Below are 18,868 nucleotides of genomic sequence, written 5' to 3'. Positions count from 1 at the left end.
TGTCTGTATGTGATTTTTTATTTTCATTTCACATTTGCACATTAGTCAAGTTGCAGACTAAGTCCTTCACATAGTAGGAGTTGTAATCTAACTGTCTTGGTTTGTATGTTAGCTCTTTTGTTATTTATTGGTCTTTTTAGCACATATTCTCATTTATGAAAAAAATGCACTATTGTCTCGCCATGTCCGTCCGTCTGTCTGTCCGTCTGTGACTTCATGTTTTTGTCAACAAGAAAATGTGCTCTCTGTCACTCACTGCAGTGAGTACTGGGTTATATTTTATAATATGTATACTATTATTTTTATGACAGAAATTTAACATCTAATTTCATCTTTCTGACAGTTATTTTTGTAGTGGATTCAAGAGCATTAATGGCAGTTATTTTATGACAAACTCCATTTATTTTATTCAACAATGTCAGAAAGCCCTTTGCACACCAACAACTCTGTGTCTCCCCCGTGGAAAGATGGAGATTGTGAAGATTATCACAGCCTTAAGTCCCCAGGCCTTGAGCCTAAATCCCTTCAAGATGATGGCCACAATGAATCCCTTGCTGATCCTGCAATCAAATCTGTCCAGGATGAGGCTCTTAGTCCTCCCATGCCACTGCTGGACACAAACAAAGTTGACACTATAGAGGAATTCTCCAAAGATAAGTCAGAGGATGGATGTCCTGCTGATGGTGAACAGGAATGCTGTGAGGATGACCAAAATTTGCCAATGGCATCAGATGATGCTGATGCCAGCAGCATACTTACCGATGACCCTGATCAGCATTACATGGAAGACTTTCATGGCAACAGTATGTCGGAAGGAGAAGATAATTCTGTTACCAGCCATGAGTGCATGAGCTCAAGCAACAGCTACCATCCTCCTGTGATGAACTCTGATGGTATGGCAAGTGTGGACAATGGACCTGGCCAGTTTTTAGATTGCAATAGACATTTATACAATTCCTTTGATGCCAACCTGCCAGTTGAGGAGGATGACATTCCTGTAAGCTCCTGTATGTCTACCCCTGTGGGACAGTGTCATGGCGGTCTCAATAATATGCCCAATTCAGAGCCAGGAGCTACAAATAGTTCTCATCTGGTTGAGGTGAGTTCTCTGAGAATTTGTGAGCAGTCCTCAAGTGATGAAGCTGTTGATTTTAGTTCAGCTTTCAAGTCAAACAAAATAACAAAGCTAAATAACTCAAATGGATTTGAGTCTTCTCCCAATTTAACCACAAGTCTATTGAAGGCTGTGAATGCTTCAATTGAAAATGAGGCAACTGAGAAGATTACCTCATCTTTAACTGATACCAGATCAACATCCTTTGCTCAATCAATCATACAAGATACTAAATGCCTCAGTGAATGCAACAAACTTATGGCTTTAGATTCTTCTGACTGCACCAAGGATCAAAACAATGGATCTGAGAAATCTTCTAATGATGCAACTCGAGTTCCTGTTCGATGTTCAAATCCAAAAGCCATGGTTCGTTCCAAAATTTCTCGGAAACCAAGCCGAGTGAGTCAGCGACTACTGAGTAAGAGAATATCCAAGTCTCAGGAAAATTCATTGCTTGAGAGCCCTCTGTGTCCTTCACAAAGCTTGCAGAACTTTGAGGATCTCGCTGAAAGCATAGCTACCCAGGATACATCGCTCAGTGCCCCAGTTATGTCTCCTGTGTCATTTTCTTTGCCAGCAATTTTATCCTCATCTAATGATGAGCTAGATAATAGTGACAATGTGCCTAAAGTTCTTCCAGCGGCCCAGGAATGTGTGGCAGATAATATACTCGCAACAATGCCAAGTGCAGCTGATGTTGAACATCCTGCTGATGCTGTGCTTAAGGAAACTGCTACTTCCGTAATGCAAGTCATTGAGAAAGATCAGAATTCCTGCAAATTTAACAGCAATAGGGAGGAAAATACAGATGATGATATAGATGGCACTGGTGCTAATATTGAGTCAAGTGGTCATGAAGGGAAGACCAAGACTAATTCAATTCAATTGCCACCAAAAAATGTTCAAACAGAGATATTTGAATGTCAGGAAGAAGCAATGGGGTCTTGCAGTCAAGGTAGAACAGATACCTTGCTTTCCTTGATAAAAGCCAATAACTTGCATTCATCTGAAAATTTTAATTCACTTGATGCAGGTGGGAGTGAAATTAGTGATCTTGTTTGCAAGTTGAAGAATATTGAACAAAGCAATGCATCGTGTAATGGCACAAATAGCTCAAAAAATATCAGTGACGAGGATCTTAGTTCAAAAAAGGGCTACACTAATTTGTTAAAAAAGCCAAAGAATGAGGAAAGAATTACTAATAATGACTCTGATAATGATTCTACAGCGGATGAACTACCTGATATTGATGCTGGTAACTGCTTGAAAAAAATGAAAAGAACTGAGCTTGCCAGTGAAGCTCCAATGATTGAAAACCTAGAGGAACTTCCAGATGTAGATTGCATGCAATCTCCATCACAATCTGATCAAAAGGAAAGTCAAACTTCCAAGGTATCTGATGATCAAGTTGATAATACATCTCCTGTCATGAAGCCAGAAAAGATATCCAAGACTGATCCTCCAGCATTTCCTTTGCGCAAGAAAAGATTATGTAAGCCATGTGATGAGTACTCAGTGACCTTGCCATCAAAGTCAGATGGCAAGACTTTAATTTTTACCAGGAAACCCACCTTCAGTTTGGCAGGCTCATCAAGAGATACAGCAGAAGAGACTTCAGCTCGGTATTATCAGAATTACTTGCGTTGCAAAAGACGCATTGCTGACTATGAGCGTAAGTTACGTGAGCAGTTCACCGACACTGACAGCGATGACAGCATTGAGCACTACAAGAGGGAAGCTGACCGTAGACGTTGGATGGATAAAAAGGCCATTCTCTCTGAGAGGATGAAGAATCTTGTGGCACTCAATGGAGGGCCTTTTGATGTTGACTTGGCTCTCAAAAATACTGATGATTCTTGTGATGATCTTCCTAGTCTGTATCCCCCTTCTTCATGTGCTGCAGTTGACACCATGAATGACTTGATGGATGAGGCATTGAATTCCTCCAAGACCGGTAGTGATGATGACATCATTGTGGAAGATAAAAGCTCATTTCGTCGTCGGGTGAAGCACACCCTGGGTTTCAAGAGACGTCCTAAGATGTGGCAGAAGAAGAGGAAGTGTGATGACACTGCAGATGTTGTTGATCTAACCAATGAGATTGACAGTAATGATGACGGTGATGTTGAAGTATTGCAGCATGACAAACCTGTTGTGGTGAGTGCAGTTTCTTCTAATAAATCCAGCATCTTATTGTGCTGCTCTTGTATATTGATTTGCAGGGAAGAGAATTTGTGAGTAGAACACTAAGACAGTATTATTCAATTTACATTTCTTAAGATATATATGCAAGTATAGTTAAAACATTTAGTGTAACATCCAGTGTTGAGTATTGTTGCATGACAGCAGCATATTCTTTGCTGAAAATATTCCTAGATTGCCTGCCTGTTCAGAAATTTTGATAATAGCTTGGAAACTATTTCCTGATATTTTTCAGTTTCATTTTTTTGTGTAGTCTCATTTTTTGGTACCTGAAGACATGAAACAAACTATTTGTTAGCCATTCATGATCATTTCTAGTTTAATTTTTGTTCATTTCATATCCTATTTTTCAGTACCTAAAGACAGAAAGCCGCCGCAAGAAGCGTCGTTCTTCATTGCGCCTGACAGAGAACAACAGCACCACAGCAGCTGCAGCTGCACAGACCATCGATCTTGTAGCCCCTGAGGCTGCCATCCAGCCCCAACCCATTGATTTCAATGACCCCAACCTGCTCTTTGGCACTCTTCTTGAACAACCTGAAAGATTTGTGGTTCCCAAACTTGATGAGAAGCAAGACTCGCCTGATTCTACCAACATCAAGGCCACAAGTGGGCCTGATTTATTAGCAGCCTCAGGACCGTTGAATAAATTATCAGGGAATTCTGATGAGGGGCATTTGTGCAGTGGATCTGGCTCTTCTAATGCTCCAAACAAAGTTGATCCTTTAATACCCAGTCATTTGTATGCTGGGCCTTCTGCTAGCAGCTTTTCATCTAATTCAACTCGAGACCCCCATAGACTTGATGATAAAAGTCCTGTGGCAATAGAGAAAATTTGGGAGATGTTGAATATTCCTGATGAAGATATGCAGACTGTTCGATTGCATCATCAGGCTTCTAGCAGTGGCTCTCTCCCTGTACCAGACTCTGTGTGTCTTCCTAATTGTGAGTGATATGCTCTTGCTCCTTTATACAAGAGTATAAACTTGTCTGTCATTCACTTGTTAGATTACTGAACTCGTTACTGCTTTTCAGCCTAGAATTCTATACAAGGTTTTTTATTGGTGACTTTCTGGTATTTAGTATAGTATTGTCTTGGTTGCATATATACCCAAAGCAATTAATTAAGTTATATGAATATTTGTTTCAGATGAGAATATTCGGAATAGGAATACTTATTTCAATTAATGTTTATTTTTTCAGATGGTCGCTCCGCCTCTCCACCCTCTCCCTACCGCACTGCTCCTCCTCCTGGCTGCTGCCCTGACAATGACAGCTTGCATGACTCAGTCACCAGACCTCTTAACCTAAAGAGCGGCCCTGGTGCTCTTGTGAGTGGGGCTGCAATCGACAACTCTGACATGCATATCAGCAACAACACAACTACAAGCTCTTCCCAGGGTCCTCATGGTGACATTTCACAAGGTGCTGTACAGACACGCTCACTGATCAACCACGCTGCTCAGCCCAATAAGGTCGACATGGGCCACAGGCCTTTCCTGCAACCTAATAGGTTTGGACCCTCACAGTCATCATCTAATCCCTTTGGTATTGGGCCCTCCACGTTCCTTCCCATAAACCGGCCTACTTGTTCTGGTCGGGAGCCTTTGACCGGTGCAAGTACCAGCGGTTCGCAAGATGATTTTCTCTCTCGTTTCTCTAGCTCTGCGTCCCGCTCATGCAATGGTCTCCAACGTGCTCCCTCAGGTCCAATCTTCCCTTCAACCAGCGCTTCTTTTATCGGCCCTCTCGTCAATCCTTTCCTTAGTAAACGACCAATAATGAACGGCTCGCAACCTGAGCTTCCTTCTGGGAGGATTGAGCCTTCCTTGACAGGCAGGAATCAAACGTTTCCTAGCATGCCTCCTTCACAGGCCTGCACCCGCGTGATGCGCTCTGCGTCCATCCCTTCTAATCCTTTGCATCCCGTGCCTTGGGTTCGAATGTTCAGAGAAAACGACCCTGTCCCTTCCAGCGCTTTCTCTAATCCCATGGGCGCTGCGGCTGGAGCATCAATTCCCTTGCCTCCATCGGTCACCACTCAGTGCGCAAGTGCAAGTGTGTTTCCCTTTAGCGGTAGCACGCGGCCTTATGTTTCATCTAGTCTTATGTCCATGAATATGCAAGGCTCATCTTCCATTGCAAACCCGACGGCTGCTGGTGTTGCAGGTCCTTCTAATAATAACTCGGCACAAAATGATCTACGTCGTGATGTCTCTGGCCCACCAACGGCTGCCGGCACCAGCACAAATAATTCTAGCCGAACTTCGTTAGCATCTGCTCGAGGTGCTAACGATGTCATGGTTCTAGGAGAGGATGATGACATGAATGTTGTCAACATTTCAACGCCAGCGGAAGAAGAAGATGATGAACCTGAGTCTGAGGAAGCCAGTACAGAACCTTCTTCCCCTGACGATACTGAGCGAAGCTCCCGCAGTGACAAGCCAACATCTGCCGCTCCTCCTGCTCCTGCAAAGTCCAAAGCTTCGTCGTCTTCAGGGAATGACTTTGAGATATCATGTCCAATATGCTGCGATACTTTGATGGACATTAAGGAACGTCGTGGGCACCTCGTGTCGACCGTTTGTGGTCACCTCTTCTGTGAGGTGTGTCTGGACGCGGCCGTTCGCCGCACCAAGCAATGTCCTACTTGTCGGCGTCGTCTCACCAAACGCCAATTCCATAAACTTTTCATTTAATCAGTCATTTGAATCCTATCGAAACCAGTCATTAATGGTGGAACTTGTTGTCAATCCTGATATACAAAAGCAAGTGAAGAGGATGGAATTCCGACTCATCCGTTCTACCATGCCCTCACTTAATTGGCATTTCATTCGATAATAGATCGATTTAACATCAAGTTTGACGAAATTACGTCTGTGTCTTCAGATTTTCAACGTGTGGTGCGTGTGATATTACCTTCTGATGTGCACTGTACACGGTTTGAATGATTGTCTTGAATTAACCGCTTGGGTTCTTGTGTTAATCTCATCACTTTCCATCCATGATTAATTTATTTGCCGAGTCAAGTATTGTATTCATATCAAATGATTGTATTTTAGTATTGAACTAAAATGCTAATGCTCATTTTATCGATAAAAAAATGGTGATTGTGTAGAGCCAGGAGCTCCGAAATTGTTCATACTCGCAAACAATAATGTTGATTTATAATTGTTTATTTTCTACAAATTCCATACTGATTTCTTTAAGTTTAGCTTTCCTTCAGATGGCCTTCACTTCTTGCGTCAATTTACGCTTGTGTTTAGCTGCCAGAGTTGGTTTCATAACACAAATTTCATGTCTTGTAAGTTGTTTATTCTTCTGGGTACGAGGTGACAAGGTTTCTTGTATACGTGGATTTCACCCCAGACTATGATGTTAGTCTTGGCCAAGTTTACAGTTAAAACTACGGCACATAGGAATTATGTCATACAAGTTTATGGAAAGATTTTTATATTTCAAAAGGTCATCAAGTTTTATGTATTATCTTCTTCAAATTTTTTGTTTAGCTCAGTGTTGATATAGTAGTATAGTTTAGGTACGATTGTAAAAACGTTTCTATCAGTGCTCGATTTTTTGTGTGCTTTTTCGAATGTTTTTTGTTACCGACCTATGTTACATCTAAGTTCTTTACTTTTTCTTCAATGATATTCAATCTAATTATATTATTATATGCTTAGAGGAAATGTAACAATTTATATTCTGAACGATATTTATGATCGAACCTTTTCTTATTCAAAGTGTTCAGGAATATTAAGAGTGAGATGCAACCCAGCCTCACTACGTGCCTGCTTCCAACCACAGTCTAATTACATTAAAAATAAATACTTGTGATGGAAATTTCATCTTCAAGTTGACAATTTGCGAACCATTTATTTTTTGTGAAGTTTAAACTGTATAGGCTTTTCCCATATTATTTTGTATAACTATTATGTTTTTTTTTCGTGAATGTGTACCTATAGCGTGACCAGGGCAGCTAAGGTGAGACTTCTGTAAGCCTCATGCATTATCTTAATCTTGAATAAACTCTTGTACATCCACGATGAGAAATATCTTGCTGGTACCTACCCATCACTGTCAGCTGCTGACAACTGCGTACCGACAACTGCAGGCACTGACAGCTGCCCATTTATATCTTATGTATATGTAAACTATCACTGGTTATTATTTCCCGCTATTGGAAAATGCAAGTCTCTTCTTTCGTCATCATGTACGGTTTTTTCTTGTTTGTTATTGCGGTTATTATTCATGATATTCATTATTGACTCGATTGTCAACCGTTGTTAACGCTGAACAAAATGGCTTAAAAGTTTTTTTTCTAATAATTGAGGATGCTAATAATTATAATAACTAAGTGGAGCTGTAACATTACGATCATTCTGGCTTGAGATGAAGTATTACTGCACTGTGAAGTTACCAATATAATAACAAGAATATTTCCGACCCTAATATTGTAATGTTTTTTTAGGCGATATATGTATTCAATTCGTCAACTAAGAAAACGTCGGGACAAATTTATTCGCCCATATTTGTGATTAACTGATCTGTTGTCGGCATAGGTATATGATAGGATTATATTAATTTAAATGTTGAAAATCTGTTAACATCTACACATTTGTTGTTAGCAGTTTAGTCAGCTGTCTTGAGGATGCCAGGTTATGATAAACGGTTTGATTTCTCTCTATTTGGTTTACGGAGATGATGTGATCATTCATGTCTGGATTATAGTTTTGTTCTAGTAAAATATGTTTGTTAATAAATAATGTTTTTGGTTTTCCAATTTTCTGAACCAAAAGATCAAGCGGCTTGTGAAATTCGTTTGCTTTGTACGTGAACGATTCTTGTGTTGGTCATTTGATGTATACTATTGTTATCATTTATATCATTACGATTCATGTATATCGTCTTTATGAGCTCCGTATCATTTATATCATCATGAGTTCTGTCATTTATATCATCATAAGTTCTGTCATTTATATTTCATTTATATTTGCTTACACTTTAAAAGGATAATGAAACCAGTTTTTTTCTTAATTTTGCTTGATAGTAAAAGCGATTGGCCAAAATTTCGAGAGTATCCAGTAGTAATAAACTTGATCAATATTTCAAAATGGTGCGTTTTCCTCAAGTTATTAGGAAAAATGGAAAAGGTTTTCAAATGACAGCATTAGATAATTCTCCTGAAATTAATGCCACATCTGACAAGGGATACATTTTGTACAACTGTGAACGTATTGATGAATAATTTCAAGTTATTAAAGTAAGTAATTGGTTGGAACGTAATTTCCAGTGCACTATTCAACTTCACAATCATGTTCGGTATGTTCCGACATAGGCTTGTCTAAGCTGTAAATATATGTACATAAGTTTAATAATACTACTGCGTGGAGCTTTGAAAATATCTTGTGAACTTTTTTGCGTGAACGAATGACTTCATTTTCGTTCCAGCATCGCCGAAGAGAAACCGAGAATTTTTATTAAGGGTCTGCTTCTTATGTTATGTTATTACTGCTGACTTATTCCTACATTCACTAGGCTTATATGGCTTAAATATAAGAACTCTTGTCAATACTCCATAATTCGGTTTAACTCTTAAAAAGATCCTGCAGATGTACGCTTCAAAGGTATATATGTTGTATGGCACCATAAGTTTATTATTATTGTTATTATTTTGATTTCAATCGGGTGGCTTTCGATGAACATCCAGAGAAACGAGCGAGATTATTTGCGAATTTGTATGCACTTCTTGTCCCAGTGTGGGTCACCCTGACCCAGATAGGCCAGACAACAGGGCGTATTGGTCCGCTCTCAGCTCAAGTTGTGGTTAAGAAATTTTCACTATTCCGACAATATGACCCTTTATTTTTTTTATTCACTCTCCGTTTTGGTCACATGATGCTTCATCACATCAATAAACATCAGCCGGGATCTTATCGGATTAGTAAACAGATTTGAACTATCGGGATAATTTTCCAAGGTTTGTGTTGGAGACTTAAGATTTAGACGCATTCCTGTGCAAGGCGAAACTCCTATCTTAAAAGATGTCTTTTTTCAAAGAGAGCTTAAAGGCATTCTCGTGCGAGATCTTTAAGGCACGTCACGTATACTTAGTTGTATACGTGAAGTATATATAACTCACGTATACTCAGTTTGACGTAGCTAGTGATAACTTGTTTTTCATCATAAGTTTCCAGGCAGCCTTCCTCTTTTGCTTTACTCTAGTGATAAGATTTAAGCATAAGCTACGAGTGGAATATTAGCCTACCAAATGATTTATCGCTCACTCGAGCAGAAGTTTCACACCTGCAGCTTATATCAATTATTCTAAAGCTTTGTATAAATGTTGATATTATTGATAGTACCTATCCTAGGAGTTGTCAGTGTCGTAGAAATTACTTGTGCGTGACCCAACCGACTGTCAGCGTGAGCAACGGCCCTCCCACACCAATGTCTCGCATATCCTGTGAAGTAAAGTATCTTGTCTCATTACATTCAGCTAGCCTGCTATCCCTCACTGATGTCTCACGTCTCCTGTTTTGTATATACTAGTCTCTTGTCTCATTACATTCCGTTAGCCTGCTATCCCTCACTGATGTCTCATGTCTCCTGTTTTGTATATAGGCTCTCGTCTCATTGCTTAAACAAAGTATAACACACCAGATCACACCATGTTGTTATGCTGCATCTGACGATAAATCTCGGACCTTTTGAGATAATATTTTATTACATCCATGTTTGCCGGATGCAAATGAGCAATCTAGCGTGGTAGTTAATCGTCAGGCTATCACTACAATAGGCCATTATTTTGGTTTAAGAATAAATACCAAGCTGTAACTTCGCTGGGCTGATCGCCTGCGTAGTATACCGATTTGTTGAAATTTAAATCAGAACCTGGGTTTGTGACTGCATCGTTGTTGCAACTTTCACCTGTAATTTATTGTGAATTTAACGCCAATTTGTGACAAACGCGCTTTGCTTTTCGGTCGGATTCTATTCTAATTCATCTCTATGTATGATACGTTTCCTGCGAATGATGTTTCTGTTATACGATATGGGTTGCCCGTATAGCTCTTCCAGCACTTACCATTGCCGCTCGTCAGAATTCTGTTGGCATTTTACATTCCTATGGACATTGTTCCAGAGTGCCTAGTGCGTGATTTCCGAGCTTTTAAGACAGCAGACCTGTAAGAAGAGTTAAGATGTTATGTTAATGTAGGCAGGATTATTTACTTTTCACTACTTATTCTTCCGAGCAAACGGATGAAGAGTAAGCGACCCTCTGTACCGCCGATGTTGTTTCTGTTGCCGTTTAACTATAGATGCTACGTTAATTTGCTACGCCACTTGCAAACATTGCCCTTCTTCTCGTCATCTTCTGCACGCTGATTATTGGAAATCTTCTGCTAGTTATCAGGACGGATTGATGTTTGATTTGGTCAATGAGCGACGATTGAAACCTTCCGTATTTTTCGGAATAATGTCGTAGATCCTGTGTTAGTCAATACTGTAATATACTCATAGATAATGTTGTAATCTTATTAACCTGATTTACTTATTATTATTATGATAGGAAATTTGACGTTTCACATTTATCTGTTAGCACATTAATTAGGGGTAGTAGTATAGAGATGAGAGGAGCTAGACGTGTGCTCAAGCTTTGGCACATTAATTAGTGGTAGTGGCATCGAGATGAGAGGAGCTCGAGCCTCGGGAAGCTCAGTAAGACAAATAGCGAGGTCAGGAGCAAATACTTCTGTTTCATCATTCTTACTTAATCAGAGACTTGCTAAGTTATGGTACCACCTTGTGGATGAGATATTTTCGGTGCACTGATTACTTCAGCTGACAAAGAATTGTCTGCTGAAACGTGAGAGAATGTTGCTGTTCATGGCGCAGAGATAAGAAAGACTAATGGCAAATGTCCTTATTTCATGAGAGATGTCTCTTAATTTTTGTACAAGCTTATTTTATTTACTAGTCGATATATCAATTTGAAGTTGTATTGCCATTAGTGTAGAAATTTGATATCTCGATATGCAAGTTCATTGGCACTGCGTTAGCGAGCGGAATGCGCGTCTCAATAACTTCAGGATGAACATCTCAAGCGTAACGCTTTAAAGATTTTTAGTGTTCTCTTCTGCAATTAATATCGGAACGCTGCCTGATGGTCACTATCCGGTTCTGGAGAAGTCTTAGGTTGCAAGCTTGCCCATGCCAGGTTTGCTTGGAAGACATGGATGTACAATTTGTACATGGTAGTCACAGTAGTGCAGTTGTTAGCACCACTCAGCGCAGTGATGGCGGCACCGAGATGAGTGGAGTCAGCCGTGGGTTTGAGTCGGGATGCTCAGTTAATTTGCTCGGTGTATCGGGTGAAAAGTGTTCGGTCAAAAAGTTGTGCTTCCAGCATGGCATGGGTTTGGAGTTTCAAAGCGAATACATGTGGTATTTGTCACCTTGTGAGGTATCTTGAGGTCTAAATAGAGAAATTTCCAAGCCATAATATACTTTCTCAAGGGCAGGGTGGCCCAGTGGTTAAAGTTCAGAGTACCAAGATTGGCGCAGAGATGCGCGGGATCGATCCCAGCTCTGTGCGCCAGTTTCTGGTCAGAATCGGCAAGGAGGCCGGGCGGTTAAGCACAGCAGAATTGTAGCAGTGAGTTGCGAGTTCGAGACCGCAAAATGCTGCGAATGTTCTGCGATGTTAAGAATCGGCAACAGGCCTACGGCTTAATAAACGCTGAAACCCCTATTATTTTGATTATGTCACCTAAAATAAAGGGGTTGTTGCTTGACTTGCGTTCCATTTCCCCCAAATAGTCTTAATATTTATTATCTTTAGTCCAGAACTGACTTTAAATTGCATTCCCTCTGTTCGTTCTCATTAACATGCGTGGGTGATTAATATTTGCATATATTAATGGAGAATACCCACTGGAGAACCGCAGTTTATAGGGAACAGGTTAGTAGTTATTCATAGCGTTGCTGGCCACGTCAAGATTTTCTTTTCAGTTCGTGGTAAATGTAATCCTCAACTTGAAAAAAATCGTATGAACGGTCGCTTTGTTATAACGAGTAATATAATCGTGAAATATCAATATTAGGTTAAGATTAATATAAACTTCTGAATTCCTAATTTATCATTGGACTAGCACGAAATGCACATGCAGAGGATGACAGCATTTAATTAGTTACATCATAACATTCAATGTTGCCTTCAAATGAATAGAGTATTGTCTTATTTTTGTTCTTGTTGTTGTACTAATTTTGCTATTTGGTACGAATCGCATGTGGCATCAAGTATTGAAGTCAGTTCCTCTTCGTTTAGGAGAAGAAAGGGTTTCTAAATTTGTGCCTGGGATTCATTCATCAACTCAATTATTATACAAAAGACAGGTAAGATACAATTACTAAGCTATATCATTTTATGGCATATTTTAAAAACTGTAGGAGTAAAAAATTGGTCTGTTTTTCCTGTTTCTATTTTCGTTGAATCAACTCGAACTGTTCGAAAGAGTGAACTGTGAATCGAACTTCTGGAAGAAATTGACCTATAATATATAGTGTCAAGTTGTCAACAGTTCTACTACTTATATAGCTAGCCTACATGGTATGATGGGAGCTAACGCCAAGTAACGGTAAACTGATCTTCATTTTAGTAAGTATCAATGAAATTTACCTTAAGGGTTTAAAGATTGTTTCACGTTTCCTTTGAGCTTTGACAAATATACAAGCCTAGTTCCCCACTGTGAATTTCTATTTCTGGAATGAAGTTAACTGACAGTTTTTTGTTGCTTTCCCTTTTTGTAAAGTATTTCTTTCAACTATCTATGTTGTTATCAAAAGTTCAAAACTGACCCACAAGTCACAACATTTTGCACTAGGTATCAAAAATGCTTTTTTGTTAATACTTATAGTATACCTATAAGGCTATATGGCAAATTAGGAGTCATAGCTCATAGTAATGAGTCATAGCCTACCATACAATTTACAAATCTTAATTCTGATTCTTGAATTCAGATCAGTATTAATATATGGTTTTTATTGGACAAGCAGTGAGAATTGGTTCAGGTTCACAGTTCAATTTCCTTGTTTACTCCAGATTTAAAATGAAATCTTGTGTATGATAATGCTGGTATGAACAATACATTGCTGGACTACTTATAGCCTATGAGTTATGACTATGAGGATATGACTCTATATTGTTATTGAACTTGATGTAGAGTCTACAAAACTCTGCTCTGCCCCTCTATGCAATGGCCACAGGCCAATGAGTGCTGAGTAGAGTGCAGAAGCTGCTGAGTGCTGACTAACAATTTATGGGTCATTGACATGCTTACCTTAGTAACCTTACATCATTGTCACTTCTATTAAGTTATTAAAAAGATAATAATTTAGAAGAAACCTGTGATGCACTGATGCTGTGAATGAACCCATGTGCATGTGCATCTGGATCATTTCTAGATATGTATAAATATTTTTATTTTCAAAATTAATAATAACATTGAAATTCATTCCAATTAAAAATAAAAATATCACCATTGATATATCTTAATCATCATATAAATATCAATGAAATATGAAATAACAACTGCATTGCCATTGTGCATATGTGGAAAATTTGGAAGATGCTGCCCACGAATTTGACAAAAATGCCCATTAATCTGGCCAATTTCCCATGTTCCTATGGCCTTTCCCCTATTTCTAAAATTTCAGTAAAAAATATAACCTCAGCCTATTTTTGCATGCCATTTTCAAAAATTAACTGTGAAACTATCACTTTCACCAGCAATTTTAGGAAACTTCTGCCCAATATTCCAAATAGGAATTCCAATTGTAAGGAGTTCCAATTGTAAATATAAAATAAATACCATACATTCTTGAAAACTAGCTGTCCTAACATAACTTGCTAGAATTAGTTTCCATAAACTCACTCTGTTTAATAAATATTATACAAAGAGAAACACTGGAGATAATTAATTAATTTGATGCACATGCCACAAGCAAAAAAAGTAAACAAATCTAAATATGACCAAAAAGTTATGGCATGATTGTCAAGGATTCTATTATATATAATAGTGGCTCTAAGCCTCTGCTGCACTGTTCACAGGCATTGGATTGGAGGTTTTGAAATGCTTGGGTAATTGAAAAATGGCTATTGTGATGATTAGGATATATATAATACCAAATGTGTAATATAAACTTGACAGACAAGCAGGAAATATGCATGGTATCTATATATTCATGATGATGAAGTGTAACTTTTTACTATGGTATCTATTGAGCTGTTGCTTTGAGCCATTATGGAATTTCTTTGCTGTCCAGACCTAAGCCAAAGTCTGCCCTTTGTTTACTTCTGCTTTAGGAGATGAGATATTTGTTGATGCTTCATGTTGATCTCTGCCAATACTCAAAAGTTGAAATACATGATATTAGGTAATTAAATGTTAATGAAGTGGTTGACTCTTGTGAATAAAAGTAACACTGAGTGAAGTAATTAATTCCATCAGGCATAATGAAATTTACATCATTCTTAATTTCACTTGAGCTGAGTTTAATGATAATTTTTCCTGTTAGTGAGTGTTAAATATATTATTGCTTCCTAATAACAAAGTGCACTAGTATATAAATGACATAGCAATCATTGGGTCAATGTTTTTTTATTTCTGTCTTGGGCTATGCTCAGCATCCTTTTTGTATTATTTTACATGCTTAGCATCTTTTTAGCACATTTTTTCATTTATGGAAAAAAGGTGCTGTTGTGCTCATCATGTCTGTCCGTCTGTCTGTCTGTCCACGACTTTGCGTTTTTGTTGATGAGAAAATGCGCGCTCTGTCACTCACTGCAGTGAGTACTGAGTTATATTTTTTCTTTTTGGTTCAGTTTGCTCACAAATTCTTGGGACTGCAAACCCTGATCTGCTGGTGCAGGGGTGCACAAGAGACAGCCAGGGTCCCACCCTTGTAGCATCATAAGTCATCCCGCATCCTTCTCAGCGACTGAGGATCTCAAGTCAAGGTAAGGGCTCATCTACAGCTGACAAAATAAGACAAATATTCAGGTTTATAGTAAATAACAGACAAATATTCAGGTTCTTAGTAAATAACAGACAAATGTTCAGGTTTATAGTAAATAACAGACAAATATTCAGGTTTATAGTAAATAACAGACAAATATTCATGTTTATAGTAAATAACAGACAAATATTCAGGTTTATAGTAAATAACACAAATATTCAGGTTTATAGTAAATAACTGACAAATATTCAGGTTTATAGTAAATAACTGACAAATATTCAAGTTTATTTCGAGCTGCTGTATCATCTCATTTATATTTGTACATGATTTTGGATATTACATAGTTTAACTGTTGGCATTGTCCCATATAATTTTGATGCTTATTTGATGTCTATGTCATGCCAAAATTGCTGAATTGTAGATTCTTTGGAATCGGCAGCTAGTTGACTGAATCTGTAGAAACTGCATTTTGTTGCCGATTCAGGAAATCGGATGTTAGAGTTAGAACATAAATCAACAGTTAGAGTTAAAAAAGGTAAGGTTTCTGCTTATTTAAATATTAAAAAAAAACTTGGCTAACTGACTTAACCCCAGATTCCTCTGGTATAGAAATGTTGATTCTACAGATTCAGCAAACAGGCTGCCGATTCCATAGAATGGGCAATTCCGCGATTTTGGCACGACATGTACATGATTCATGTTGTTGGTGTGTGCCTGTTAAGAACTGGTGAAGCTGCACTTGTGTTGTGGCTACACAGCTTGTGAAGGACAAACAATCGCTTGCATCTTGAGTTTTTGTTTACAAATACATTAACCTTCAGCAATACTGATTCGTTGCCTTCAGTGGACAAAATGTTATCATCTTGTTTATGAATATATTAATCGTTGCTATTGCTATTGGTACCTATAAATCTGGTAGCTAGAATAACTAGCAACTAACCGAGGTGTGTTATAGTTAAATCGTATCGCAGTAACTCGCAATTTTATTGGGGTTATTCCTAGCTAGCATAACGCAACGACTTATTTAGCCTGGTTTCTTAGTTCCAATGTGCTTTGTGAAAATTGCACCACTAGACGTGGTTGTTGCTCGAACCTGAAAGAAATTCCGCGTTGTTATTTTTTTTACGTGTTGGTTCACTATCATTTTCGCTAAGCGTATATATAAAAACGTTGTGTTTTTAGCGGATTTTCTCATTTATTGAAAAAATGCCCTATTGTGCTCGTCATGTCCGTCTGTCTGTTCGTGACTTCACGTTTTCGTCGACGAGAAAATGCGCACTCTGTCACTCACTGCAGTGAGTACTGAGTTATATTTTTATATCAAGACTTGAACAGACGAGTTGCGAAGAGCGTTCGCTCATGCATGTATATTTTGATTAAGGCGCGATTCATCTTTCAATCGTTCATTGATTCCAATCGTTCATTGATTCCTGATGTCATGCATTTAACCTGTGGTTTAAAGTGACGTCAACAGAATGGCAGTATATAGATTGCACCACAACACTAATGTGGTGTAAGCACGTGTCATGTGTATCGTAAGGAGGGGAGGGAGGGCCAAGCAGGGGATGTGGAAGGGGAGAGGGCTGTCGAGTCATTGGCACGCCAGCTGCTCAGTGTTCGGGTGACCTTGGTGGTGGATGGTGCTCGCGTGTCCAGCTGAAGTTTTCCTTGTTTACCTGTCCCTGTTTGTATAATAAAACATCTCGCATGCAAGTTCTTCATCACGATGTGTTTAGATTGTGGTGTGAGTGATGAGAGCTGCTGTGTAGCGCTGTAAACCAAAATCAGTGCTCGATTATGAACAAAGGAACTGTGGTATACAAACGTTAGTTCGGTCACTGCAAGCTTCCTAGTTCTTGTCACCAACATTTCTCCCATGTGCACCACGGAAAGTCTTCTCCTTGATAAAAATAACTGCTTCGTTCGGGGACTTCTGACGCAGAATTTATCGGCATTTATTTATATGGTGAAATTTAGTAGTTGGAATCATGCGGGAAGTAAATGTGTTCTTTATTTTTTTCATGCTTTAGCAATACTTTTTAGGTTCTCAGTGAGGTGAAACAATAATCAGTCTATGTACGTTTTTTTTTTAAAGTCAACATGCAGTGCAGTTCAAGTGTAACTTGCCTTCTCATCGCTGTTAGTGTGCATTGTAGTTCAACTGTAACTAGCCTTCCCTTCTCAGCGCGGTTAGCGTGCATTACAGTTCAACTGTAACTTGCACCCTCAGCGCTGGCTGTAACTGATCGATGGCGTCTTCTCGATCGCGTTCTCGAAATTTCTGCCCACTGCTTGTATTGCACCATGAAATTTATTGGTCATTGATGCGACTGATGAGTGCAGTGTGGTGACTGCGTCACCCAGATGATGAATGCAGTGTGGTGACTACATCACCCAGACGATGAGTGCAGTGTGGTGACTACATCACCCAGATCATCACCCAGACGATGAGTGCAGTGTGGTGACTGCATCACCCAGACGATGAGTGCAGTGTGGTGACTACATCACCCAGATCCAAATTAATTTGGTGCAGTTATTCATTAATTATCAAATTCAGAAGCGACTATACCCACACACTTGGAATAATGACGTCCTCTATGCAGCTGTACAATTATATAGTTAATGGTGACCCAATTTCATTATTGGCTAATTGACTAATTCAGAAACAACTATATCAACATGCATTAAACAATTGTGTTTATACAGCCCCTTAATAATATAATTGTGTTTATACAGCCCCTTAATAATAATTGTGTTTATACAGCCCCTGCGAAAGTGTTGAATTAGCATATTTCTCGAGTTTATGGAGAAACAAATTTTATGTGACAGTTATGGGCTAATAAGTAATTCAGAAACGACTTAAACCCACGTATCTGAAATTATTGCACCTATGCATTTGTTAAATTAACATTTTTCTAGAGTTTGTCTAAGACCTAACATAATTTGTGACAGTTATCGGTTAATTACCTAATTTAGAAACTGCTATTTTACTATTTGATATTTTTTTATTATTTAGAAGGACGCACTCTAGAAGCGTACGGACGTAGGCTAAAAGAAACGTACGGACGTAGGCTAAAAGAAACGTACGGACGTAGGCTAAAAGAAACGTACGGACGTAGGCTAAAAGAAACGTACGGACGTAGGCTAAAAAAAACGTACGGACGCACGCTGAAAGAAACGTACGGACGCACGCAAGACACTGGCGTAGGGACCCCCGTGACGCTGGGCGTCGCCAGCAACGCTAATGAGCCTTCTTGCTGCTCCGTTACGCTCCAGATTGACGTGATCCTTGCGTCTTTTGTGCGCCGCGTATTGCACCGTCTGTACCGTTGCGTCCTGAGCGTTGCACCGTCTGTACCGTCTTTCCTGCGCCGCTATTGCACCGTCTGTAGCGTCTTTCCTGCGCCACGTATTGTACCGTCTGTACCGTCTTTCCTGCGCCACGTATTGCACCGTCTGTACCGTCTTTCCTGCGCCACGTATTGCACCGTCTGTACCGTCTTTCCTGCGCCGCGTATTGCACCGTCTGTACCG

At 39.2% G+C, this 18,868-nt stretch overlaps 2 protein-coding genes across 2 annotated transcripts in view; both read left to right on the top strand.

The window, feature by feature from the left end:
* Positions 1 to 345: 345 nt before the first annotated feature.
* LOC108667019 lies at positions 346 to 8,130 on the top strand. The gene is made up of 3 exons (XM_018154001.2): positions 346 to 3,271; positions 3,670 to 4,261; positions 4,520 to 8,130. The coding sequence occupies exons 1-3, from the start codon at positions 416 to 418 to the stop codon at positions 6,013 to 6,015; spliced, it is 4,944 nt and encodes a 1,647-aa protein (XP_018009490.1). The 5' UTR covers positions 346 to 415; the 3' UTR covers positions 6,016 to 8,130.
* Positions 8,131 to 12,640: 4,510 nt separating this feature from the next.
* LOC108667014 (E3 ubiquitin-protein ligase Ufd4) overlaps positions 12,641 to 18,868 on the top strand; it is a gene marked incomplete in the record, with an annotated part of 50,548 nt that continues 44,320 nt past the window's right edge. The window contains 2 exon segments of the mRNA XM_018153991.2: positions 12,641 to 12,712; positions 15,201 to 15,329.

This window comes from Hyalella azteca, unplaced genomic scaffold (genome assembly GCF_000764305.2).
Source record: "Hyalella azteca isolate HAZT.00-mixed unplaced genomic scaffold, Hazt_2.0.2 contig7095, whole genome shotgun sequence".
Classification (NCBI taxonomy): Eukaryota; Metazoa; Arthropoda; class Malacostraca; order Amphipoda; family Hyalellidae; genus Hyalella; species Hyalella azteca.
This window is presented reverse-complemented; position numbering and strand designations above follow the sequence as displayed.

Excerpts from the sequence above, each read along its gene's own strand:
- LOC108667019 (XM_018154001.2), top strand. The coding sequence starts at position 416 with ATGTCAGAAAGCCCTTTGCACACCAACAACTCTGTGTCTCCCCCGTGG. Across the intron at positions 3,272-3,669 it reads AGCATGACAAACCTGTTGTG|TACCTAAAGACAGAAAGCCG; the intron begins GTGAGTGCAGTT and ends CCTATTTTTCAG. Across the intron at positions 4,262-4,519 it reads CTCTGTGTGTCTTCCTAATT|ATGGTCGCTCCGCCTCTCCA; the intron begins GTGAGTGATATG and ends TTATTTTTTCAG.